At 47.0% G+C, this 24,641-nt stretch overlaps 9 protein-coding genes and 3 non-coding genes across 12 annotated transcripts; 6 read left to right on the forward strand and 6 right to left on the reverse strand.

Annotated features, from left to right (window-relative positions):
• Nucleotides 1-170: 170 nt before the first annotated feature.
• Nucleotides 171-2,052, reverse strand: TRUGW13939_08614 (uncharacterized protein; the record flags this gene model as incomplete). The annotated part of the gene is made up of 5 exons (XM_035491747.1): nt 171-729; nt 787-1,211; nt 1,285-1,719; nt 1,773-1,910; nt 1,963-2,052. The coding sequence occupies 5 exons, from the start codon at nt 2,050-2,052 to the stop codon at nt 171-173; spliced, it is 1,647 nt and encodes a 548-aa protein (XP_035347640.1).
• A 797-nt stretch (nt 2,053-2,849) lies between these two features.
• On the forward strand, nt 2,850-4,683 carry TRUGW13939_08615 (uncharacterized protein; the record flags this gene model as incomplete). The annotated part of the gene is made up of 4 exons (XM_035491748.1): nt 2,850-3,855; nt 3,929-4,013; nt 4,072-4,130; nt 4,187-4,683. The coding sequence occupies 4 exons, from the start codon at nt 2,850-2,852 to the stop codon at nt 4,681-4,683; spliced, it is 1,647 nt and encodes a 548-aa protein (XP_035347641.1).
• A 727-nt stretch (nt 4,684-5,410) lies between these two features.
• TRUGW13939_08616 (uncharacterized protein) lies at nt 5,411-6,848 on the forward strand (the record flags this gene model as incomplete). Its single annotated transcript, XM_035491749.1, has 4 exons — nt 5,411-5,818; nt 5,885-5,913; nt 5,962-6,688; nt 6,744-6,848. 4 exons carry the CDS (start codon nt 5,411-5,413, stop codon nt 6,846-6,848), a joined length of 1,269 nt encoding a protein of 422 aa, XP_035347642.1.
• Nucleotides 6,849-7,191: 343 nt separating this feature from the next.
• TRUGW13939_08617 (uncharacterized protein) lies at nt 7,192-8,622 on the reverse strand (the record flags this gene model as incomplete). The annotated part of the gene is made up of 3 exons (XM_035491750.1): nt 7,192-7,588; nt 7,642-8,240; nt 8,302-8,622. The coding sequence occupies 3 exons, from the start codon at nt 8,620-8,622 to the stop codon at nt 7,192-7,194; spliced, it is 1,317 nt and encodes a 438-aa protein (XP_035347643.1).
• A 1,789-nt stretch (nt 8,623-10,411) lies between these two features.
• Nucleotides 10,412-12,238, forward strand: TRUGW13939_08618 (uncharacterized protein; the record flags this gene model as incomplete). Its single annotated transcript, XM_035491751.1, has 2 exons — nt 10,412-10,620; nt 10,690-12,238. The coding sequence occupies 2 exons, from the start codon at nt 10,412-10,414 to the stop codon at nt 12,236-12,238; spliced, it is 1,758 nt and encodes a 585-aa protein (XP_035347644.1).
• A 179-nt stretch (nt 12,239-12,417) lies between these two features.
• Nucleotides 12,418-15,105, reverse strand: TRUGW13939_08619 (uncharacterized protein; the record flags this gene model as incomplete). Its single annotated transcript, XM_035491752.1, has 4 exons — nt 12,418-13,636; nt 13,802-14,265; nt 14,330-14,414; nt 14,474-15,105. The coding sequence occupies 4 exons, from the start codon at nt 15,103-15,105 to the stop codon at nt 12,418-12,420; spliced, it is 2,400 nt and encodes a 799-aa protein (XP_035347645.1).
• Nucleotides 15,106-15,501: 396 nt separating this feature from the next.
• TRUGW13939_08620 (uncharacterized protein) lies at nt 15,502-16,952 on the reverse strand (the record flags this gene model as incomplete). The annotated part of the gene is made up of 3 exons (XM_035491753.1): nt 15,502-15,820; nt 15,880-16,239; nt 16,291-16,952. The coding sequence occupies 3 exons, from the start codon at nt 16,950-16,952 to the stop codon at nt 15,502-15,504; spliced, it is 1,341 nt and encodes a 446-aa protein (XP_035347646.1).
• A 437-nt stretch (nt 16,953-17,389) lies between these two features.
• On the reverse strand, nt 17,390-17,488 carry TRUGW13939_08621. The gene has a single exon. It is a non-coding gene; the product is annotated as a tRNA-Gln (tRNA).
• Nucleotides 17,489-18,228: 740 nt separating this feature from the next.
• On the forward strand, nt 18,229-18,308 carry TRUGW13939_08622. The gene has a single exon. It is a non-coding gene; the product is annotated as a tRNA-Gln (tRNA).
• A 94-nt stretch (nt 18,309-18,402) lies between these two features.
• TRUGW13939_08623 lies at nt 18,403-18,501 on the forward strand. The gene has a single exon. It is a non-coding gene; the product is annotated as a tRNA-Gln (tRNA).
• A 489-nt stretch (nt 18,502-18,990) lies between these two features.
• On the forward strand, nt 18,991-22,792 carry TRUGW13939_08624 (uncharacterized protein; the record flags this gene model as incomplete). The annotated part of the gene is made up of 5 exons (XM_035491754.1): nt 18,991-19,115; nt 19,160-19,747; nt 19,799-19,898; nt 21,071-21,150; nt 21,214-22,792. Coding segments are annotated over 5 exons (2,472 nt in total), but the record flags the coding sequence as incomplete, so codon positions are not given.
• A 103-nt stretch (nt 22,793-22,895) lies between these two features.
• On the reverse strand, nt 22,896-23,960 carry TRUGW13939_08625 (uncharacterized protein; the record flags this gene model as incomplete). The annotated part of the gene is made up of 1 exon (XM_035491755.1): nt 22,896-23,960. One exon carries the CDS (start codon nt 23,958-23,960, stop codon nt 22,896-22,898), a length of 1,065 nt encoding a protein of 354 aa, XP_035347648.1.
• Between the last annotated feature and the right edge of the window lie 681 nt (nt 23,961-24,641).

Consider the following 24,641-nt stretch of genomic DNA (forward strand, 5'->3'; position numbering starts at 1 on the left):
AACTACAGCAGGTTTTCAATTTTCATAAAATATCTCGATTAAAACAGCATGAGCAAGGACCGCGAACCGCATTAAGGAAAGAAGAAAGAGAAAAAAACTCTAGCAATTGGTGTAAAACTAATAAGAGGCTTCATATTCAAGATAAATCTATACTACCCCAATACCAAACGCTACAGCTTTGCAGTAATCTGTCCGTTTGCAAGGTCCTTCTTACTGTCCTCCCTCAGAATTCTCTTTAGAATCTTGCCACTGGCATTCTTCTCAATAGAATCAATAAACTTGACTCCACCGGTTAAGGCCTTGTATTTGGCCAAACGGCTAGCCAAATACTTCTTGACCTCATCCTCTGTCAATTTAGCTCCCTCAGGACCAGGCCTCCGAACCACATATGCACGCGGTAACTCGCCATCGGCCCCGGGGATACTTACTCCAATGACTGCGGCATCGATTATCTGGGGATGCGAGAGCAAAACTGCTTCCAGCTCGGGCGGAGCCACTTGGAATCCGCGAACCTTGATCAGCTCTTTTTTACGGTCAACAATATACCATTTACGCGTTGCCTTGTCGCAAAAGCCAATGTCGCCAGTTTTGAAAAACCCATCTGAGTCAAAGCTTTCAGCATTAGCCTTGACATTCCCAAAATACCCCGGGGTAACCGTTGGGCCACGTATACACAGCTCCCCACGGACTCCGTATTGGGAGATATCGTGTCCGTCGTCGTCAACAAGCCTACCAAGCATACAGTTAGCTGCTAATCAATCAACGTGAAGATAAGTTGCAACATACTTGATTTCAAGATTGGGAATTAATCGCCCAACCGAACCGGTGTCGTCCCGCTCGGTATGAGGAAACATAGTAGCAATGCACGATGATTCAGTCATGCCCCAAACTTGGGTGAATGAAGCATCGTCATTCATCAATTGCAGAAGCCTTGCCTGGAGATCTTTATCGAGAGGTGCGGCGCCGCATCCGGCGTATCGGACTGATTTCAAAAACGGCCTCGTCCTCGTGAATGGTGACATGACCACAGCAAGGACAATAGGCGGTACCATGGTCATCTCTGTTACATGATATTTCTCTGTCGTTTGGAGGAATAACTCTAAATCAAATCGACGCATCATGTACACAACATCACCACCCGCAAGAGCTCCAACATGTGTTGATGGAGCGGCGGCAGCGTGGAAAATGGGGATGGCGATGACGCGAGAAATCTGGTCAGTGTAGAAACACAAATTGATTAGCGCAGAGGTTCATGACAAGCCAATATTGAGGGGATAAACTTACATCATACGGCGGAGCATGAGCGCCGTGTGTCATTTCGTGCTGAGCAATCAAGTTCAAGTGAGTGATAGTCACCGCTTTGGGAAGCCCGGTGGTGCCACTGCTAAAAAGTCGAGCCGCATGCACCTTTTGAGAAACGTTCCGGTCGTCAAATCGCACCCAGTCCTCTTCCCCGTGGTTGAACAGATCCTTCCACGACCGCCGACCCTCAGGGAGCTTCTGCCCTTGAGTATCAAAGATCCAAATGTTGCTGTCAGTGATTCCATTTTCTTTGGCTGCTATGAGAACAGGGGCGAGAATTTCGGGCTCAGATATCAGAAATTTACTCTGGGATGTCTTCATATGATGAGAAAGCTCTGCAGCGGTATAAGACGGGTTCGTGCCGGTGAAGACACCACCTACGCCAATGATGGCGAGCACCAGCATGCAGTAGTATATCTACATAAACAGTAAGAACAATGCGATTTGTGAGGAGAAAATAGAGCTATTACATCATTGAAGGAATGTAAGGCGACGCAATCGCCTTGCTTTACGCCGGCAGCTCGTAGGCCGGCAATAAGCTGGCGGATAATGCGCCGCGCCTGGTTGCATGAGATGGACCGTGAGGGTTTATGGACGTCGACGTAGATCTGGCTTTTTATTAGCAGGTTGGTTCTCAGGAACGTCTTTTCGCCCACATACCGGCTTGTCTTGGTTGTAGGCAGGCTTGTCGAAGATGTACGACAAAATGTCCTTGTTGGGAAGATCCCACTGTCTGTCTGCTTGGAACATGGTGATGGATGGATGGATGGATTGCCAATGGCAGCGATGTCAATGTTCTAGTTGGAACAGCTACAGCAGCAACACGGCAAAACGAAGACGATCAGACTGTTCATCAAGGCCCCAATAATAATGACGGTGGCCGGTCCGGCTCGTTCGCTCGGCGGGTCGGTCGGCAGCTTCGGTTGGACAGGTGAGGAGATGCGGGGGCAGCAGAGTGTCATTATTGTCGCGTGGATCACTCCGGCCGAGAAGGATTCGCACAGGTCACAAAAATGAGCGTGCGTAGCCGCCAGCTGTAGCGCTGAAAATGCAAAGCACCTGCAGGCTGCAGCCAATGATGTGCAAAGCGGCTGTTGAGGTCTTTCACGGAGTTCAGCGGTGGGGGCCGCCACTAACTTGCTGACGAGGAGAAGAACACTCGAGTAAAAAAGCGGTGATGTAGGATAGGACAAGAGAGAATGAGTAGTAGGAGGAGGAGGAGGATAAGGATGAGGTCGAGATACGGACTCACAGGGCAGTCGCAGACAACGTGACCGCGCTGGGCTGCCTGAGGCTGCCACACGACGACCTCCTTCCACGACGACCACAGCGCGAGACAAGAGACTCTCTGCTCTTGGACGTCTCGATTATCGCTGTGTCTGGATGTATCTGATCTTTGCGTCTGCCGTGATCGGCATTTCGGCTATGAGCAGGCCGCTTCAATCCCTTATGTAGGTAGACGTGGACGTGGACTGGGCCGGTATTACTGCTTGTCTCTCTCTATCCCCATATCGATTACCCTATCTTCGATTCAACACCCTTCCAGTATGGCCTTTGCCTACACGACAGATGAGGAGGTGGATAGCGCGTATAGGACGCTGCGTGCAACCTTCAGCGTCGGCAAAACCAAGTCTATCGCATGGCGCAAATGGCAGTTGAAGCAGCTATGGTGGCTAGTCACCGACAACAAGGACCGCCTGCTGGACGCGCTGCACGCGGATCTAAACAAACATCGCTACGAATCCTCCTTTACAGAGTACGCGGCCGTCGTAACCGACATCCTCGATCATCTCGAGCACATCGACGACTGGACTGCACCCAAAAGGCCAGAGGGGGCTTCCTTTTCCACAGCCTATCTGATGGGCGCCACCGTGCGGTCAGAGCCTAGAGGCCTGGTGCTCATAATCGGCCCCTGGAACTTCCCGATACACCTCATGTTACTGCCGCTGGTAGCTGCCGTTACTGCGGGCTGCACCGTTTTGCTGAAGCCATCGGAACTGGCCACGGCGACACAGGCATGCCTTGCAGACCTCATTCCGCAATACATGGACACCGAGGCCATCCGCGTCGTCACTGGCGGTCCAACTGAAACCGAACGGCTGTTGCAGAAACAATTTGATCACATCTTCTTCACCGGCTCTCCAAGTATTGCGCGCCATGTCTCAATCGCCGCAGCCAAGCACCTCACCCCTACCGTACTCGAGCTCGGTGGACAGGGCCCGTCCGTTGTGACAGCTTCAGCCGATATCGACTTTGCCGCCAAAAGCATCGCAGCGACCAAACACATCAACGCTGGTCAGATCTGCCTAGCAGTCAACCACGTCCTAGCCCATCCGAGCATCGCTGACAAACTCATCGAACGCATGCAGTTCCACTTGAAAGATTTCAGCGTGGACGGATCTGAATCAATGGCCAAGATAATCAACAGAAAGAACTTTGACCGCTTGAAGACTGTTATGGACACCACTAATGGCAGCATTGCTTATGGGGGAGTAACTAATCACGATACATTGGAGATTCAGCCAACTATCCTTACCGATATTAAACCTAATGGTTCGTCGTCTCTATTGAGCATGTCTACAGTTTTCATGATTTTATGAGCGCTGACTTTTTTTCATTCTTCAAGACCCGAGCATGAAGGAGGAAATATTTGGCCCAATTTGTCCAGTGCTTGTTGCTACAACGGAAGAAGCCATTCAGTTAATCAAAAGGTTGGTTCATTGTTAATCTTCCTGTTTTCTTCCTTGTTAACACAACTTCAACGTGAAGCAAGCCTCATCCGTTGGCCATATACATTTTTAGCCAAAACCAAAAGGAAATTGATCACAGTAAGTTTTTTCCTCAATACTCAACATCACTTGGCATCGACTAAATTCATCTACAGTCATTTCGTCAACAATCTCAGGTGGTGTCACTATCAACGATACCTTGGTACATTCAACAGTGCCAGGAGCTCCCTTTGGCGGCGTCGGTGAGTCCGGATACGGGGCCTACCACGGCGTCTACGGTTTCCAGGCATTCTCGCACATGCGCAACATCGCTCAGCCAGGTGCCATGCTCCGAGCTTACTTTGGCCTCCGTTTCCCGCCCTATTCTCGGCAGGATCCCTCAAAAGTCGAGATCAAAAAACGACTCGGATTCAAACGTGGTGAAACTATAGCCGATCAAGAAGTTGGCGCTTTACGCGCCCTTTGGAACAACTCTGGTCAACTTTTCCAGTGGACGATCGTGTTCGCAACTCTCGTTCTAGCGGATAAGGGAGCCGGGGGATGGCTTGGTCTGTGGTGGTTAACAGTGCGAGTTGGCCGTTTGGCTAGACCGCTCATTCTTGCTGTGGAAGTTCTCTTGCGTAGAAACCTACCAGGGCTCGTTTCGTCGTAAGATTTAACTTTATCTCTATTATTCCTAAAGGGGTGTCTCGGGGACTTTCAAGTGGTATGAAGGCCATCAGTATGGACTATCCACCATGGGATTACTACAATTATCATTCCATAACTACCTCCTCTATCTGGGAAAAAAATATATCTCTGACTGAAATGGTCCTTCCTGTCAACTGGTGCAATGTTGCAACACTAAATTGTACCTTTCAATAGTAACCCCGAAGAGCCTAGTGTCGACACTTCTTGTTTCGCGACTCGGTGGCAAATGCATTGATCCCATAACCAATCATTAACGACAGCGAGTAAATTTAACTGCCTAAAAAGTCATGACAGGTGATCGGCTCCCCACGTTGCCCTCGAGCGTTGCCCGACGATCCACGGTCCATCGGACCGAGGCTGGTTTAGTGTCTTGTAGGGTGGAGAAGAAGCGCTCTTCCATCATTGCATCTATTCAGGAGACAATTAATGGGTAACCTATTTCTGTCTAATGTGAGCAAGACTGTGTTGGTTGTTTGAAGCCTCGGAGTTAGGCTGTCGGTACTTGCTAAGATCTTCCTTTTGCTTGAGAGTGAATTTTCGTTCACGTGTGATTCCACGACAGTTTTGGTTATAAACAAGGACTACAAACCAGTTGAGGACTGTTTATATACTACGAGCAGCTGGCTGGAAATTCATGCATGTTGATATTGATGACAACGCGCCTGTCAAATATTAATTTAATACATACTATGGAAAGCAAAGGCGGATACACTGATCCCAACATGCGGCGGTGCTGGGACTACGACTTCCGATGGACGCCGCATCATCTCACCGCAGATCAGATGGAGCCTCTTCGTCACCAGATGGATTCTCTAGCAAGCGACTGCGTAGAACCGTTGAGTGAGTTGGCAGCTGCTGCTGCGGAAAAGGCGGAAGGGGCCACTATATCTGACACATCCGAGAAGCAACCATCAACAGGAAAGCCTGATTTGTTGAAAACAGACATGTATGCATTATTACGGGATAATCATAGCAAGAATAAAGCACTTGAGGCTCTATGGAAACAAGTGACCACAATCCCAGACTGGGTGGATTGGGAGCAAATCGACAGAGGCCAGAGAGTCTACTACCGATACGGTCAGCCAATGACTATTGCGGTTGGTTCCTTGCCTTGGTCTATGATGTTTTAATTCTCATCTGACTCTATCGGTGCGGTTTAATAGCTTACTTTTCAGAGCCTGCTCGGTGGGATGTAAGTCTTCCTTTCTCCAGCGGCATGAATGCCTACTAATTAGTTCAGGGGGGCTGGCAAGATTGTGGAAACCCTCAGCCGCACAGGAGGGTTTTCTGCCAAAGTTGTTCGTCACCGGCTTCTAGAAACTTTCCAACATACGCTACAAGTTTCTCAATCTTTGGAGTCCATTCGCCCTGGAGGTGCCGGTCACGCTTCAACCATTCGCGTGCGACTACTACATGCCGCTGTGAGAAACCGCATCCTAAAGCTATCTAGCAAACGACCAACATATTACGACGTTGAGAAATTAGGTATCCCAATAAATGACCTTGATTGCATTGGGACAATCTGCTCTTTTGCGCCCACCGTTATTTGGATCGGTCTTCCACGTCAGGGAATCTACCTGAGCGAGCAAGAGACCACTGATTACATTGCGCTATGGCGCTTAGTAGCTTGGTATATCGGAACACCTACCGAATGGTTTGAGTCTCCAGAAAAGGCGAGAGGAATCATGGAGTCAATTCTAGTGGCCGAGGTGCATCCAACGCGGATGAGTGGTGTGCTGGCCCGCAATATTATTCTTGGGTTGGAGAAAACGCCCCCCTTGTACGCGTCCAGAGGTGTACTCGAAGCCATGACTCGACAGCTTATCGGAACCGAGTTGGCCAATGCTTTGGGTATTGGACATCCAAGTCCCTTTGCCTGGGCATTTGCTGCCTGGGTGTTTTTATATGGTATTTTATGGAGCTTTATATGTCGGGCGATGCCGTTTGTGGATTCAACACACATCAAGGTTTGTTATTTCTCTTTTCCCATCTTTTCTCGGTCATGGAAACTAATGATATCAGTCTTCTCGCACTCAGTTCTGGAAGGTGTTAATGGATGTAAAAACGGGACTAGGAAAGGAGACTAGTTTTGATTTCAAGTATATTCCACAAGATGAAAAGAAATAGAAACTACATAGTTTCTCTATCTTTTTAGATGTCTATTCTAAAGGGTCACTGAAGACCTCAGAGCACAAGCAGATCAGGTTCTAGACCTTTCAGTGTAATAATTATGACAATCTATTTTTTCCTCTATGTAACATTGAAATAGATTAACACATTCGAGTTCACAAACATATCCAATTTCTTTGCTCATGTTTATCTCAACAAAAGTATGTCGTCCGATATAATTCAAACCGGTGGATGAATTAATATCGAAGGTACTAAATAGAGCAACAATCTTGAGTATGACGGAGTCAGTATGGTAATAAGGATAAATTAACTATGGCTGTAACAACATTTGAAATTTGCTTCAAAACGGGCATCCGCCCGTTCTTCCCCTCCTAAGGTTTGCTTTGGTCTCCTCCATCTGAGTGACTCCCTTGCCCTCGAAATACCTTGGCCCAACACTCGAAGTCTGATACCCTTCGGGGCGGTATTTATCTCCTTCATCACCTGGCAATGGCAAGCCAGATACCCGCTTTAACCAGGATGCAGGACCCCAGCGATTCCATAGCGTGGGCTTGACATAATACGGGACCGCGTCCCAAATCTTGATGAAATTTCGACCGCGTTCATCGGGTTCTGCAGTAAAGACGTCGTAGCGCATGTAAAACGGACGCGGAAGAGCGAGGTAGCGCAGAAAGTATTTCCGGGTTTGAAGTATAGAGGAGAAAATTGTACTATAGATTTTATTGGGCGAGTCATACCTAATATCGTTAGTTTTGCAAAAACGAGAAAAGGGTGTAGTTAATACGCATACATCATTGCCTTTCTCAATCTATCATCCATGATAAATGAGACAAAGGCTATACCGACCGGTTCCAAGAATCGTGGCAGCGCAAAGACCAAGACATCAGTGGTCTTATCTGCGACTTCTTTGTTGGCTGCACTGGGCTTCATGTTGGTGATTTCATATGCCTGGCTCCATGCATTTAGCTCTTCCAGCCAGTGAAGTCCATCGCGAAATCCACTGGGTCCTTCTTTCGCCCCAGATGGAAGGCCTTCATAGCTGATTGCCAGTGCATCGCCAAGACTTTTCCAATATGTGCCAATAGCGCATTTTTCAAGGTCTGTGAGATTGCGCCACTCGTAGGTCTCGATAAAGCGGATTGGTTCCAAAGCGAATAGACTAAGTGTGTATAACATGTCGTCTTCCAGGATCTTGCCACTCTTGCGGTAGCCTGTATGCAGGAACTTGGTGCGCGCAATGGCCTCGTGTGTTCGGAGCGAGGAGGGTTCAAAAGCCATGAACTCACCGATTAAGACGGCGGTGTCGGCATATCGTTTGAACGATGTGGCAGTGTCCGAGAACTGCGTTGTTTTGGCCAGCAAGCTGGATATGGTTGGGATGCCGTAGGTCTATGTCCGGGGTCAGCTTGAAAGAACACAAATGCTAGTCGCTGGTGAAATAAACACATACTCTGAACAATGCAAACTGAAGGGCCTTCAGGCTAATAAAAGGGAACTCAAGCTGCAGGATATTTTTTTGGATTTCCCATGCGTCGTGGTCGGTCATTCTCCAAAAGGTATCTCGAGTATACGGGTACTTGTTTTTCAGGTAACGAGCCCGGGAGTAGCGGAGGCGGCCTTGGATGAGAAGGTAAAGGAACAGAGCGGGTAATCCATAAGAAACATACTGTTTGAATGAGATGTTCTTGCTCTTTCGCAGATAGCCTACAAGCTGGCTTGCCAGTTGCTTGACGTCGATGTCCTTGAGCTGGACGATTTGGACCTTCGACATGGCGACTACAGCTGATATTAATTGATGCGTTCTTCGAGCAGCATCCGTTGGATAATAATAATGATAATAATTGAGTAGCAGATAGCATTAATTGATCTGTGTTGTTACACCTGGAATTATGATACATTAAATACTTGGCGACATTTCCTTTGTACAACAATAGGTTTTATTCTGGCAGTCGTCTAAACCGAGGTCAATTGACGACATCGAGAGGCAGATGTCTCTTCATTGACAGCTTCAGAAGTCATCACCGTGCAATAAGCTACAAATACGGTCATAAAAATATCGGACCATCCGGAAGGACTGTAAGCGTGCGGAGATGATGCCCGATACCGACGAGCCGAGGGAGCGCGGGGCAATCAGCGACGGTAGGCAGCGGAACCGGTATTTTCGAACCAAATACAGAGAATCTAGATTGGTTGCTAATTATAACAGTTCACTTGCAGTATACTTCTTGATATCCATGGAAGATCCTTTCTGAAATACGAGTCTTCTAATTGGTCGTGGCGTGCAACTCGTATAGCCGAGGTATGGGAAGCTATCCAATTCAAGAACCGCAGTCGATCAATTTATCAACCGGGTGAATAATTTCCGGGTCGTACGATGATTCGTACTGATAGTGGCCATATACTCATCGATCGTTTTTTTTATTCTGGTTGGTTTCATTTGCCTGCTCCTTTCTCAGAAGTAAAGCACGTTTTCTGGGGGAACAATAAGAGCACGCATGACAGCATGCCAGTAAAAAGAGAAGAAGAAAAAAAGAAAATGGGTAGATAAATTGAACCAGCCAGCTGGATACGAGAAATTTTGACCTAGGAAAATCGATGGGTGATGCATATATGGACTCTTACCCTAAATACGCCCGCCACCTTTGAGAAAAAAAAGAAAAAGCTGACTTCCGCGCAATTCAGAAAGATATGGTTTTGCCCAAAACTCAAGTTTAGGGGATTGCTCAAATGCGACAAACACATACAGTGCTATATGAACGGCTCAGGGTGATCTGGGCTGTTCAATTAAAATAATATCCCGAGCCAAGGCGTGGAAGCCAATTCGATTACATGATAGTTTAAGCAGTCAATTATGACATAGAATCAACTACAAGTCTAGAACCCAGTAGTAGTTTGCAATCCCTGCAAGCGTCAAGGTCTAGATTTTCACATCCTAGCCCATAATTTTCTTCCAACGTACAGGAATATGACGAGCTTTCCTTCCGGAGAGCTAAACACCGGTCTCGTAAGCGAGAAACAAATTAAGCCGCCCACCATGTAGTGACACATCCGATCAGGCAATAGATCCGTAGCTAGCTAGTACATAGCCTCGACTAGAAGCATCGAATATACCAGAAAAGGAAATCGAGCCACGTGAGCGAGCGCCGCCGGAAAGAAAAACAACAATGCGCTAATCCTTTTCTGGAAAATAATATTATCTGATTGATCTGATCGATATTATTGGCTCAAATTAGACTTCACGTCCCCACTGCCGGTATCGGCCGGCGACGGCACCGTTTTTCATTGGACAGCCCCGCTTAAGACCCACTGCCACCTCTCTTAGCAGTGGGTCTATGTAGGACAATGGACGAATCAGAGCTGACCTCTTCGGATCAGATAAGATTGCTTTTTCCCACATTGGTTGGGCGCGGCCCAATGGGCGAGCGAGCCCAGCTGTAGTAGCATGCAGACTCTGCATTATTTAAAGTGCTACCTCGCTCCCCTTCCCCGATAGCCATCTGCTGCCCTATCCGCTGCTATTGACGCTTCGTCTTTTACCCTTGTGAGCTGTACACACCAGAATGCGTAGGTTTCGCCTTCGTACGAGTGACGTCCCCGTCGCCGACGTCCCATCGGCACTTGCCGCAGACGAAGAGAAGACGGCTATTGAGTCCAAGGTCGAGACGGACGATGCCAGTCCGGTCGATTCCCAAGTCCAGCATGGAGTCCGGGGTGCTCAAGCTGTCACCCAGGTCTGGACGAGGAACCAGCTGCTGTTTGCTTATGCCAAGTAGGTTTCCTCCGCGGGGACTGTGGGGGACTGTATGGAGGCTAACGAAAACAACAACAACAACAACAGCATCTGGGTTATCGAATTTGTCCTAGCCTATTCTTCTGGCATTACATCAACACTTACTCCCTATGTCACCAGCTCGTTTGAGGCTCACTCACTAACGGCTTTGACATCCGTCATTTCGAGTTTGGTTGCCGGCCTGTTCAAACTTCCTTATGCAAAACTGATTGATATCTGGGGGCGTCCCCAGGGCTTCGCCCTCGTAGTGTCGTGCATGGTCATAGGCTTCATCATGATGGCTAGCTGCAATAACGTCAAAACCTACTGCGCCGCGCAGGTCTTCTACATGACCGGCTACAACTGTGTTGACTTTTCATTGACCATCTTCGTTGCCGACACATCGTCGCTTCGAAACCGGGCCTTGATTATTGCATTTATTGCTTCCCCTTGGATTGCAACCGTATGGGCGTACGGCCCGACAGCCCAAAGTCTCCTAGGCACCATCGGCTTCCGCTGGGGCTTCGGTATCTGGGCCATTGTTCTTCCTGTCGTGTGCAGTCCCTTGTTCGGGCTCTTTTACTACAATCAGCGCAAAGCTGAGAAGCAGGGTCTCCTCAACACCGAGCCGAGCGGACGCACTTTTGCCCAGAATGTCATCTATTATGGCCGCGAGTTTGACGTTATTGGCATTCTGCTTATTGCTGCTGGACTCGCATTGTTTTTATTGGCTTTCAATATCTACACCTACCAGCCGGACCAATGGCGATCACCGCTGATCATCTGCTTTATCATCTTTGGCGGGCTACTGATCATTTTCTTTGCCGTATACGAACGGTACTTGGCTCCGGTGACATTCATACCATGGGCACTGATGAAGGATCGAACTGTATTTTTCACCTTCAGCATGATCGCCAGCTTGTATACCGCCTGGTATATTTGGGACAGCTACTTTTACTCCATGTTAATCGTCGTTTTCAACCAAAGCGTCTCACACGCTACCTATATTCAAAATATCTATACTGTGGGATCAACCTTCTGGTCGCTCGTTATGGGTGTAATCATCCGGTATAACGGCCGCCTCAAATGGCAGGCCCTCTACTTTGGTGTCCCTATTACGATCCTTGGGGTTGGGTTGATGATCAAATTCCGCCACCCCGATGTCGACATCGGCTACATTGTCATGTGCCAGATTTTCGTCGCCTTTGGCGGTGGCACCTTGGTCATCTGCGAACAAATGACTGTCATGGCTGTCACCACACAGGCGCTTATTCCGTCCATTCTGTCCATGGAAGGCATGATGACATCGGTCGGCAATGCTATCGGCTCTACAATCGCCGGTGCCATGTGGACTGGTGTCTTCCCCAAAAAGCTCGCCGAGTATTTGCCAGCAGACGCACAGAAAGATCTCGCCTCTATTTATGGCTCCATAACAGTGCAGTCATCCTACCCAGTTGGAAGCCCAGTACGGGACGGGATCAACCACGCTTATGGCGATACCCAGAAACTAATGTTGATCGCTGCGACATGTCTCTACAGTGTCACTCTGGCTTCAGTCTTTTTCTGGAGGGACATCAATGTCAAGAAAATCAAGCAAGTCAAGGGTTTGATCTTCTAAGTGACCCTATCGACACAAATATAAATATAGATATAGTATTGACGTGTTTGTCGAAGATGTGATTCAGTTGGGATAATATATGGCAGACTGTAGTCTGCCGGGAAAACCTGTTGGGTATGTACGTAGCAAAATGAAGTATAATCAGTTTTACATGGTGACACCGCAAACAGCATCTGGACTCATAACTTGGCCGAGTCTGCATCATTAACTAATACGTATCGAAATCGTGCCTTGCCAGCATGCATGTCGGCCAGGGCATTATTGACATCATGCATCGGCCTTTGCTCGACCCACGGAAGAACACGCTTTTCGGCCGCCAGCTGTAGCATTTGCCGGATATCTTCCGGCGATCCGATATTCGATCCGGTCAGTTGAATGCCCTTTTGGATCAGGGACCACGCATGGAGCTGGGGTAGTGGTCCCTCGGGGGCTCCCACCTGCACAAAGGTCCCTCCGACCTTGAGCAATCGTAGATACTGGCCCAGGGGCATTTCATATCCATCGACCGTGCAGATAATCAGATCCAACGTGCGGGCGTGTACCCTGCCCCATTTGTCTTCCTCGTCCGTGGCAATGAAGGAGTCTGCCCCCAGTCCGGTCTTTTCATCCAGTGCGTCCTTTCGTTTCTTCCCCGTTCGCGAGATCGCTACGACGCGACTACACCTCATTGCTTTGGCCAGCAGAATTCCCAAATGGCCCAATCCTCCAATGCCCACGATACCCACTGACTTGCCCGGTCCTGCGCCGTATTTCCGTAAGGGGGCAAACACCGTCACCCCACCGCACAGCAGTGGCGCCGCAGCGGCCGATGGCAAAGCATCTGGAATCTTGAAGACAAAATGCGCTGGACCCCGCCAGCGAGTCGCGTATCCACCACAGGACCGGCTTCGGTCAGCGTATCGCCCGTTATACGTTCCGACAATGCGCGAACAGTAGTTTTCCTGTCCGTCGGCACACGCTTCGCAATCAGCCCGCAGACAGGCGCCGCTCTGCGCGCCGATTCCAACACGATCCCCTAGGCTGAACTTGCTTGAATGAGACACTGCGGAGCCCATCTGTATCACCGACCCGATGATTTCATGGCCCAGGACACAGGGGTAATCCGTTTGTCCCCAGCCGGAGCGCAAAGTGTGCAGATCGGTGCCGCAGATACCGCAGTGTGACACGGCGATTTCGATGTCAGTCGGCGTGAATGGCTTGGGCTGGAACGTAGTGAAGGTGAGCGGACTAGTGGCCGAGTGGGCAACCCAGCCCTTGAAAGTGTTGGCCATGTCTAATGTTTTGTCAAGAATTGGTTCGAAGAGATTGCAGCTGTTCGCACTGAGGATGGAGAAGATACTCGTCGCGGTGTGGAGAAGCTGGTTTTGCCGAGGTCCGCCTGTCCTTATCGATAAGCGCCTATACATAGAAATCAAACTCTATTAAAGCTGAGGGGGGGGTATTAGCGTGCTAATGATGGAAATTACTTGCCGTGGAGTCTAATTGCCACGTAGAATGCTCTAGGTTGGCTTCATACCGCCCTATATTTGTAGAAATTCTGGTGATTACATGGTATAAACCAACTTCCTCCCGCTAACCTCGCCTTTCCTCAACTTATCCAATCCTATCAATACTCCTTCCAAGCCTCCTTTTTGGGTGTCGTTTTCATTAACACTGACTGGGTGATTTTTAAGCACCTTTTTCTGGAGCAACCTTTCCACAATATGCGTGATTTCGACACCAAAATCGTGATCCGCCGCCGAGGCAGGAAGGATTTCTCCTTCAAAGTAATATTCATAACCCCAGCAAGAGTAACCTAGAAAAAAACGCTTCTCCACCGCAAATGGCGTGTTCTGTGGGAGCTGTGGATATAGGAGGCACACGTATAATGCCGGGTTCATGTCTACTTCTCCCGAGTCCCCTTTCAGTGGGGGAGCAAAGGAATTTGCACATATTGCCGCTGTCGGATCCGTGGCCACGGTGTCAAAAGCAAATCGGAGAGTATTCGAAGTTGCTTTACTTATGAGAGAAGATACATTTGGGCTTTTCTGCATCCCGTCCAGTTATTGTCAGCCTTCCTTGTTTAGAGTTTGTGAATCAAGCAGAACGTACGTAGTCGAAAACAGCGTCAGCGCCTAGCCGTTGAGCAAGGTCAAAGTTTCGCGGAGAGCAAGTAGTTACAACTTTATATCCGGCCCTACATAGTTTCAGTCGTTATTCAAGGTTTTGAAATAAGAGTCAAGGTAAAATACTCACAATTTAGCAAGTTGTATCGCAATACTTCCAGTTGCAGTCGAGCCCCCATACACTAGTATCCACCCTTTGTCATTAATTTTACCGCCAGGTACTATTGCCTCACTCGATAAGTCAGACGGGATCCCTTGTCCACTGGCGTGAAACAAGCCCATTCCAGCCGAAAGCACGCCGACTCCCAAACTTGCCGCGTCTTCAAAGTTCATATGGTCGGGAATGTGCATCTGTAGATCTGATTTTACAACGATGTAATCTGCAAATGCTCCATGTTCGATATTAAAAGCGTTGCAACCATGCGAGGAGCCAAATACACGGTCTCCAGGCTGGAATGTCCGTGGTTTTAATTTCCCAGTAACGTTAACAAATGGCTCGACTTTCACAACAATTCCTGCGTAGTCTAGGCCAATAGTACAACCTTCGTATCGGCTTTGACTCAAGGATACAGCTTCGTTGGGGATATCAGGGGGGCCGATGTAGTCAATATCGGTCCAGTCGGCGGGGTTCAAAGCAACCGCCTTGGTCTGGACAAGCATGTAACCTGGTCGAAGAGCTGGCATGGGCTGGGTAGTTATAACGGCTTGACCAGGAGAGACCTTGACTAGAGCCGTCCTTGACAATGGGATTTCAGATACCATCTTGGCTTTTTCAATTTTTGGTTTTCAAGAGAAAATAGTTGAGGTTCACAGCTGCCTAGGAAATATATTTGTATCTTAAAAAAATCAATGTTTTATCTCGAAAACAATTCCTCCGCCTATATATACTACTTTCCAAGCAAGAACATGAATAAACGTCAAGTGGTGTCGTGATTTGTAATTCAACATAACAAATGATCCACCCCGAATGTACTCCGACTATTCGGGGTTCCAACGGTCAGCGAGGAGTATGATGGTGACAAAATATTGCTATTGAGTAACCAATTATATTTCAGCGACCATATATCAATTATTAGCCTATACCTATATATCAGTCTAGATAAGCCTAAAAATTAGACAAATCAATGGCAATTTGTTTCTCTGCCCTGTTGTGTTCACTCAGGCTCCCCAGCGTTGGCGAAATTTCTGCAGTGACAAATCAAGTTTTTTCTTGGCAGCATCCAAACGATCATTTTGAAATTCAGAATATTTCATGTTTTTAATTGTGGTCGAGATAATGAATGCAAAACTAGGAGGAAGCGAGTCCATCAAGGGCAACGAAACATCGCTGTGCACAGTTGTGATATCCTCCGTCATAGTAATGAGCGTGTTCAAAACTGCGCTGGACTGCCTGCGCAACTCACTCGGGGTCCTTTTGTGAGATTCTTTTATTTGAGGAACTTGGCTAAGAATGTGTAGGTGCAAAATGTAAAGAGTTCTAGTGGGTAATGTTTAGAAGAGAGACAAGATAAAAATGTTGGGCGGATATTAACTTACCTAATGGCCAACACAATCGGAGTACAATACCGGCGCAATATTCTTCCATCGCTATCCATTATAATGTTTAGAAATGTACGAAGAGCATGGTCAAGCCCGTCAAGTTGAACCAATCTTTTGTCGAGATCGTCTACATGTAGTGCCCTGAAGACTTGGTCTAAATACCACGCAGCTTGCGCCGTACTTGCAAACCCTCCATATTCTGTTGCATCGGATTCAATCCCACACACAGTAGAGGTCTCAGAGTTTCCCTGGCTCTTGGGATTTGCCTCGTGTCCCTCTTTTGGCAGTTGAACGCTCATATCAGGAATCTGTGTTACCAGAGGCAGTTTGAAGTCATCAAGTTCACAAATCAAGGTTCTAATAGGTTTTAGCTCGTGTTCTGCATGAATACCGGGTTAAACACTCTACCTTTCAAGAATTATAATTTGCCACCATGTGTTGTATTCATCCTCCACATGTTGACGGTTGCAATATTTCCCCTGTTGGGCTGGCTCCTCAATGTGGATACGAGCTGCCTGTCCCATCCTGGCACAGACACATATAGAGGTAATTGCATCATTTAATTTACAGTGAGCGTATTCATATACAGCAATAATTATTCCGGCTTGGATGAGCGGTAGTGAAGGCGGGAAAATTGCTTGCGCTTGAGCAAAGATTGTCTTAGTTGCCAAAAAGAGTGTCTCTCGATCTAGAGACTGCGGAGCATATGGTGCCAACGCCGGATGGTAGGTGATTAGACAAATACTCAACAGTAACACCGAAAAGGGGCCAGAGGGGGGTGCCGCATGGTTGGTGATTTCATCGCGGAAACCAGGGCGTGAGATAATCGGAATGAAGGCGTGGACGCCGCAAAAGTAGCTAGCGATGACGTCTTCCACAGATCGGCCTGTTGTTTGGACTATTTGAAGAACCTGAAAGTACAGAGTAGAATGGGCATTTGTCGGCTCAGGCAGTAGGACATTGGACAAAGCATTTGAGAGAAGTAGGGACGAGCGGACCAAGGCGTTCTGAAACGCGGGCAGCGGCTTTTGATGGAATTGTAATGACTGTGGATGGGATGTCGAGGACATATACCCGCACTCCAGCCTTTTCCTACTCTCGTGTTAGTTTGGAGTGAGCTGTTACGATGAACAGGCAGTCATACGCTGTGCAATAGCCACAGCTAGGCTCGGCTCGGTCGCATTTTTTCTTGCGCAGTTTACAGTTTACGCATACCGGTCGAACCAGCCCTGTGGCAGATGACATTGGCCGTTTGAGCCACAACGCAACGGTCAACTATTTTGTGATCAGAAAAGTTTGAGGGTTCAGGAAGGGAGTGCCGGGATTGCCGTAGTGTGTGCTAGGTTGTGCTAGGTTGACAGAGGATATAACCCATGGGCCCAAAAAAAGGGAAGAGTGAAGAAAATAATATTTATAATTGTGCTTTTTTGGGTTTTGCTCGCCACGGCTTTTTCGATTTTCTCCTGGAGGTATTTTGGTAGCCCAAAAAAATTTTTGACAAAAAGACAGGTCCTGCCCGGAATCGAACCGGGGCTGCTCGGAATCTTGTATAAGAGATAATATCTCACATCAGAACCGAGTTTCATAACCACTAGAACACAGAACCGGTTCTGGGATATAGGAGAATATTTTGGACCTATCAGACAACGAGTTCCTTTGGGTCACTTTACACTTCCAATGTCTTACTTCTGCGCTTTAATGTTATTTTGGCCTTGGGAAGTTCCAAAATTAATAAATCTATCTTCATTCACTAGTAAATAACTAGGAAATTACATTGTAGTTTCTAACATCGTTCTATTTGACTGACTGCATATGGGTTTGAAAGATGAGAGATAACCTGGTGGTCGGGATATATATATTATACACCGGTTGACCCCAACACAACACTAGTGATTTCCGATTAAATCCACCAACATCAGTACACCAGATCGTATACAATTATATTATATCCAAATCTGTCAACCAGTAAGGGCTATTACTTCAAAATTGCAACATATAGTACACAGTTGTATCAATTAATTTTCCGGGTCACCTTTATAGTCGACGGAATCCAGTATTCATATACCCACCCCTTCACCTTCAAATGGAAACTTTCAAATAAGTTCCGAAAAATTGAACCCTATGTCTACTAGTATGCACATATGTATTTGACGGCGTCAATAGGCTTAATTATATAGAATCCCTTTTGAAAAAAAAAAAAAAAAAGACTGCCATTTAACTATTTAGTAGTCGTCGTGACGAAATGTTGGCGTATTTCTCCTCCCAGACGACGGTGGTTGACATTTTACTAAATCCTCCAATGTCAGAAGGTAATAAGATCAAATAGTGGTGCAGCACATCACAGCGGGTTCTGTGTTCTAGTGGTTAGGAACCTCGTTTTTGAAACAAAATTGCGAGTAGCCCCGGTTCGAACCCGGGCAGGACCTAATCTTTTTGGCTGTTTTCCGGGTATATTTTTCTTCCGTTCTAGAAGAAGGGGTTCGCTAATGGTATCAAATAGTAGGCCGGGATTCACATGGTGGTTCTGTGTTCTAGTGGTTATGAAACTCGGTTCTGATGTGAGCCATTGTCTCTTATACAAGACTCCGAGCAGCCCCGGTTCGATTCCGGGCAGGACCTGTCTTTTTGTCTACATTGTCTACTAGAGAGACATGTATATATATATATTTTTGTTTTTCGGTGGCCCAGATGGATACACACCACCGAAGCTGTAGGATGTTGTCATCTGTCAGCTATCTTGATGTTGTAATTTCTTCTCTCTTTCTCCCCTTTTTTGCGGCAGAAGTCCTCCCAGCTTTGTCACCCGCGAAAACAATGTAACAACACTATTATTAGTGTACGCAGACAGGTCTATTAGGAAGCCTCAAGTTTTCGACAGGATCTCGAACTAATGGACCAATGACAATCAATAAGCAGGGCGCCGACGAGCGGGGCCCCCGCCTGTCGGCGCCTTCAGCGATTGATTGGGTACTCTCGATTTATATATTACAACATTAGCAATCCATGCATGGAGAAGAGCACAGGAGAAAGAAAGACATAAATGGAGCGCCTGCGCCGGAATTGGGTAGTAGTACCTAGATCGTCATTTTAATACTCTCTTCTGCAGTCAGTATGGCAATCGTGAAAGATGACTCGCCTCCTCCAGAGGGGGGGGTCCAGGGTTGGCTCTGCGTCGCTGGCTCTTTCTTGGCTCTGTTTGCTACCTTCGGATTTTTGAACGCGTATGGATTATTGTTAGTAGATACAATAGACCACCCTTCTGACATTTGGAAAAAAGGATAGGTGTTTTCCAAACAACTTACGAACAGACCATTCTTCGCCAATACTCCTCGTCGGATATATCATGGATTTTTGCTGTACAACTGTGTCTGATGTGGGCGCTGGGTCCACTATATGGCCGTATTCTTGATACCTACGGACCTGCTCCCGTTCTATACCCATGCAGTCTTCTCTGTGTCTTGTCTCTCTGCATGACCAGCCTCGCAAAAGAGTACTACCAGATTTTCCTTGCCCAGGGCTTGGGCTTCGGGATAGGTGCTGGAGGTGTATTTACCACCTCGATTGTCTGTGTTGGCCAGTGGTTCGTCAGGAAACGAGGGCTGGCAGTCGGCATTGCCACCTGCGGCTCCAGCCTTGGAGGTGTTATTTTCCCCATCTTCTTGAACAGAGTGATCGGCTCTGTTGGATTCTTTGGTGCTGTGCGATATACAGCACTGTTCGTCGGTGTGCTCCTAGCCGCATCTTGTCTTATGGTTCGAGCAAGGCTTCCTCGCAAGAAATGGAATAGCAAACTTCCGTGGCTTGACGTGACCTTGTTCAAACAAAAGCAATTTGCCCTCTATACATTCGGTTCATTTCTAGTCATGTACCTCTCCAATGCTGGACTCTATCAACGACGATCACTAATCTGAGATAGGTGGGGGCTTTGGGGTCCATTTGACTATATATCGAGCATGGCACAGGAGAAAGGGTTTTCGCCGACGCTTTCCCTGTATTTAATTTCCCTCATTAAGTATGTCTGCCCTAAGTAGTCTCCATGGCATCTAACTGACATGTCGTCTAGCGCTACCTCAGTCCTTGGACGAATAATTCCCCCTTTTATTGCCGATTATATTGGCTATTGTAATGTTCTAACTGTATCGGCTACGCTTACCGGGACTTCCATGCTCTGCTTGTGGCTACCTTTTAATTACCACTCGTCCCATGCAGGGACTATTGTCTTTGGTTTGGTATATGGATTTGTTAGTGGGGCCGTTGTATCTTTGCTCCTACCATGTGTTGCAAAGTTCGGAGAACTAGAAACTCTAGGTCAGCGTTTTGGCACTTTTCAAATGGTGATATCTGTTAGGTATATTTTTGATGTCCTTCCGAATACAGCTAGCCTCGCTAACTTCATCAACAGTTGCCTCACTGGTCTTCCGATTATGGGCGGTATCTTGACTAGACAATCTGGAACGGATTTCGCTGGGTTGCAAATATTTGCAGCGGTGGCCGCTCTTATCGGCTCATCTTGTATAGCGGTCTCAGCACTACTATTGTCCCGCTCTCGCCAAACGTGGAGGGTATAAGGACGACTCTACGCACTATAATACAATGAGATATAAAGGGTGAATCGACTTTATGAAGATCAAATGTTTATCGGGGTGTACTTGTATTATTTAGGAAAGAGAGGTGGTTAGAAGAACCAGGTCTACTAGGATAGTTAGATAAACATACATATAGACTTGTGGCCGGGAAATGGCGGAAATAAAAATAATACTCATGTTTTTGCCAACACTGGGACAATCCATTTTTTTGGAGGAAAAGAAGCAAGTTGATGAGAACAATGGAGAATGTTCTCGCTGTTCGCCCATACGTCTGGTGACTGGGTAACTTGTGTTATTTTAAACTGGACATTCTATCCTTTAGCAAAATAATTTCAAATTTGAATTCAAAATGGAGTTCGTCCAAGTCAAATAAAAAAGACGAATCAATAATCTATAACAATTCAGAGAATGTAAAATAGAAGCGTTGATTTTATTGGCCATGGGCAAATACGGGTCAATTACGACGCTAGTGATTACAACCACATGAAATAATTAATAATCACCAGACCAAGTCCTTATCAACCAACAATTACACGTTGGGGATATTCTGCTAGAATTGGATAGTACGTCTATTTATGAATAACCGATAGACTGGCTATTAGATAGCGAAAACCATGGCGGAGCGAACAATCAAACGCCGTATGATGTTGTCCAGAACCCGGACAGGTTGCCAGACGTGCAAGTTAGTTATCTCCGCAATTTTTTTTGCCAGTATTGCATTTTTTCTTGAGCTAAAGAACAAAAGGACACGACGAGTCAAATGTGACGAGGCCAAGCCTATCTGCCAGCGATGCGTCAAGGCGAACCGCGTGTGTTCTGGTTATTCTATCGCAGAAGCCAAAGACAAAAACCCCAAGACTTTGAAAATAACTTACTACGTTCCAAACATATTTTCTGACACAAAGATAATTGGTGGGAAGAGAATCAGTATGGGAAGCGCCCAAGACCAACACGCCCTCGACTATTTCTTTCAATGGTGTCTAAAATGCTTCCCGTCCGACTTGATGGTTCATTCCCAATATTACGAGAATCTTCATGAACCGGCCATAAAGCACGCCATGGCTGCTATGGGCTTGTACTTTGAGATATACAGACACGATATCACGGGAACGGCTCAGACGCAACGATCAATGGCTGCCATGCAGCACTACGGCAAGGCGATCAGTTCGTTATTACAACAACCAACAAAAGAAACGGAAAGAGGGACTTCATCGACTTTAGTACGGGCATGTTTCCTTTTTGTCTGCATTGAGACTTCTCAGGGCAATTACAAGTCAGCATTGTCGCATTTGCAATCCGGCTTCAGACTTTTTCAAGAGGGAAAGGAAAAAATGCAGCAGAAAGCCAATGAAACTCGCAACACACAGGAAGAAAACATTTTTCATTCTCTATTTGGGCGTTTATTGTGTCAACTTACAAATTTTGATGCTGCTGACTGTGCAAGATTCTTTGGGCTGACGGATTGGTCCAAGAGTGAACGTATGGCAGAGTTCACAAATCTCGATAATGCTCGGTGGGCTTTGCTCACAATTATCGAGAGATTGATTCAGATACGGAGTCTGTGGGCTTCTCATAACGCCTATTCGAGTTTTCTGCCAGATACCGCGAATGCCTACCCCTCGGCTGAAACTATACTTGACCACTTGGCCCAGGAGATTCATAGACTCGACCAGTGGATTCTGGCATTGAATATATATCTTAGCCATGGTGTTCCGGTATTCCAAGTATGTGACGCTTACGTCCTTGGGCTTTGCGGGTTTTTCCTCAAATTTCGCATCACAATGGACCGCGCATCGATCGGCTCCGACGACTGTCCACACCTTGATTTTTCGCACATTATAAGCCTTGGAGAGACACTTCTCCGTGGATATGAGATGTTGCCGCCAAAAGCCTCGTGTGCTCCAGAAGAGACAGCCCATGGAGACAACGAAGAAGCTAAATGTCCTGTGCATGGGCTATTTATTGATGAGAACCGTTCGCAGTTGCGATTGGACGCCAAAATGTCTGAGGGAAGTTCCTCAGGTCAACAGAAGCTATTCCTATTCTTAGCCGTGTTTTGTTCGCTCTGTGTTGCTTCGGTTTACTGCTCCGACCCTGAAACGCGCCACAAGGCCCACGATACCGTTTTGAGTGTTTGTCGTTGTGGAGCTGGGTGGGATATGGATTTGACGAACTACATTGCCCACCTTCTATCTCCACACATGAAGTCATCGAATAACGAGGCCAAAACACCACCATCTGATTATGATGCATCATTTAAATTTGATAAACTACTGTCACATGAAACTCATGTATTACTTGCCCAGCTTCGGCTCTTAAGGTAATCTCTGACGGTTACTGTGCGAGGCATTTATTATTTAGCGAATTTTATACTCCGATTAGCAAAATAACGACATTTTATGTACTAAACTATTGACCTTTTGCTCCTTACTCCTTGCTCCATCGATTGAATAGGTCACTTGGACCATCGAGGGTCGAGCGAATTTTCAGTGTACCCTGATGCTTTGCTGCCACAGCCGCTTCATAGGCTAGACGATATTCTTCGATACCATCTACAAATAGGGGGCGCTTCTCCTTCCACCCAGTGACACGTCGGATTTTTTCCGATGATACCCATTGCGTATATTGAAGTAGTGCTTCTATTACCCCCGACATGGAACTCCCCCGAGTTTGAGGCTGGTACTCAATCGTGGCGCCATATGACTTGGCTAGTACTTGCAAGATCTCTCCAGCAGTCTCATATCTAGCATTTGATATGTTGAAAGCTTGACCGCTGACTTCATCTCTTTGGGGATGCTCTGCCAATGCAACATACGCATCCGCACAGTCATCTACATGAGCAGAATGCATGATGTTGTTGGGATCAGCGAAAACCTTGAGGGCATCATTTTCTGCTGCTCCTTTCTCCATAAAGGAGAAGAGAGCACCGTAGAAACTAGACCCGTAGCCGTAAACGTTTGTCGGTCGCAAAGCCGTCATATCGAATGGAAGCTTGGATTCCCGTGCTGTAGTCTCTTCTAGGAGTGAAGCCACATTCACAGCTCGCGGTTCCAAAATTCGTAATACGTTCAGTGGACTGGATTCGGTGTGGGCAACCAAACTGGGGTCCCCGTGACGCTCCGTCATGCCATAGTCTTTGCAACCGCTGCTAAAAAGTACCAAGAGGCGTTTGCCGGTTTGGTCCAATTTCCGTTTGCCCAGTTCCACCAGCATGGATTTCACATCCTCGAAATGGGCCTCGTAGTTAGACCAGTCCTCAGTGTTCGAAACCACAACGTCAAAGACGAGGTCTTGGAGCGATGATTCAAGTACGATGTCCTTTGGGGTGCCAATAACAGGATAAATCTCGTTCTGCCGAAGATCAGGTGCGTCTTCGTCGCGGCGAATCAAGCCGTAGGTTTTCCAACCGGCTCGGTTGAATGCTTTGGCTACGGCATTTCCGATATAACCGTTAGCCCCTGTAACGAGGACAGTTTGCCGTTTCGATTCCATTTTTTGGATTTGTGATAAAAGGTATTGCTTGCGTGTAGTAAAGAAGTAAAAAGTGGATGTAACAAATTACTGTTGAGTTGTGAGCTGGATGTAAACCAGGCTTGTTTTTCCCTGCACATGTGGTTGAGGCGAGGTATTTATATTGATATTTTCCAATTTATCGGGTCAATACCATGCCGGTTTGAAAGTAATTCTAGTGATTGTTTTCAAATTGCTTCCTGCTCGCAAGACTGCCCCTCCGAGCCCTTGAGTTTTCATGGAAATATCGCCCAATAGGAAAGAATACCATCTATTTCTTCTGTGATATAGCCATACAAATAGTAGACCTCGTATACGCCTAACTTGCATAGGAATGGCCATGTTCAGCAATGAAGGAATTGGCCAATGAGCGTTGTTCATGATCGTGGCTATATCGGGTTAGACCAACACGAGAGGTGGGCCTGATGGGCCATAAACAACCAATAACCACTCGCCAAGCTTCCATCCCAGCCTATCAGATCTCCCGAATACCAGCCTGTTCTCCACATGGTCGTCCTGATATGACAATGTAATAGACCTGTAAGTTGTTGGAACAAACAATATGCTCTATGCATAAGATGAAACTCGTCTTTGATAGCTGCTCGACGGTTTTATTCCAGTCCAAAGTATTTACTACCGTTTCTATTTGCTTCTCCGAGATCG

The sequence above is a fragment of the Talaromyces rugulosus genome, chromosome V (genome assembly GCF_013368755.1).
Source record: "Talaromyces rugulosus chromosome V, complete sequence".
In the NCBI taxonomy this organism is placed as follows: domain Eukaryota; kingdom Fungi; phylum Ascomycota; class Eurotiomycetes; order Eurotiales; family Trichocomaceae; genus Talaromyces; species Talaromyces rugulosus.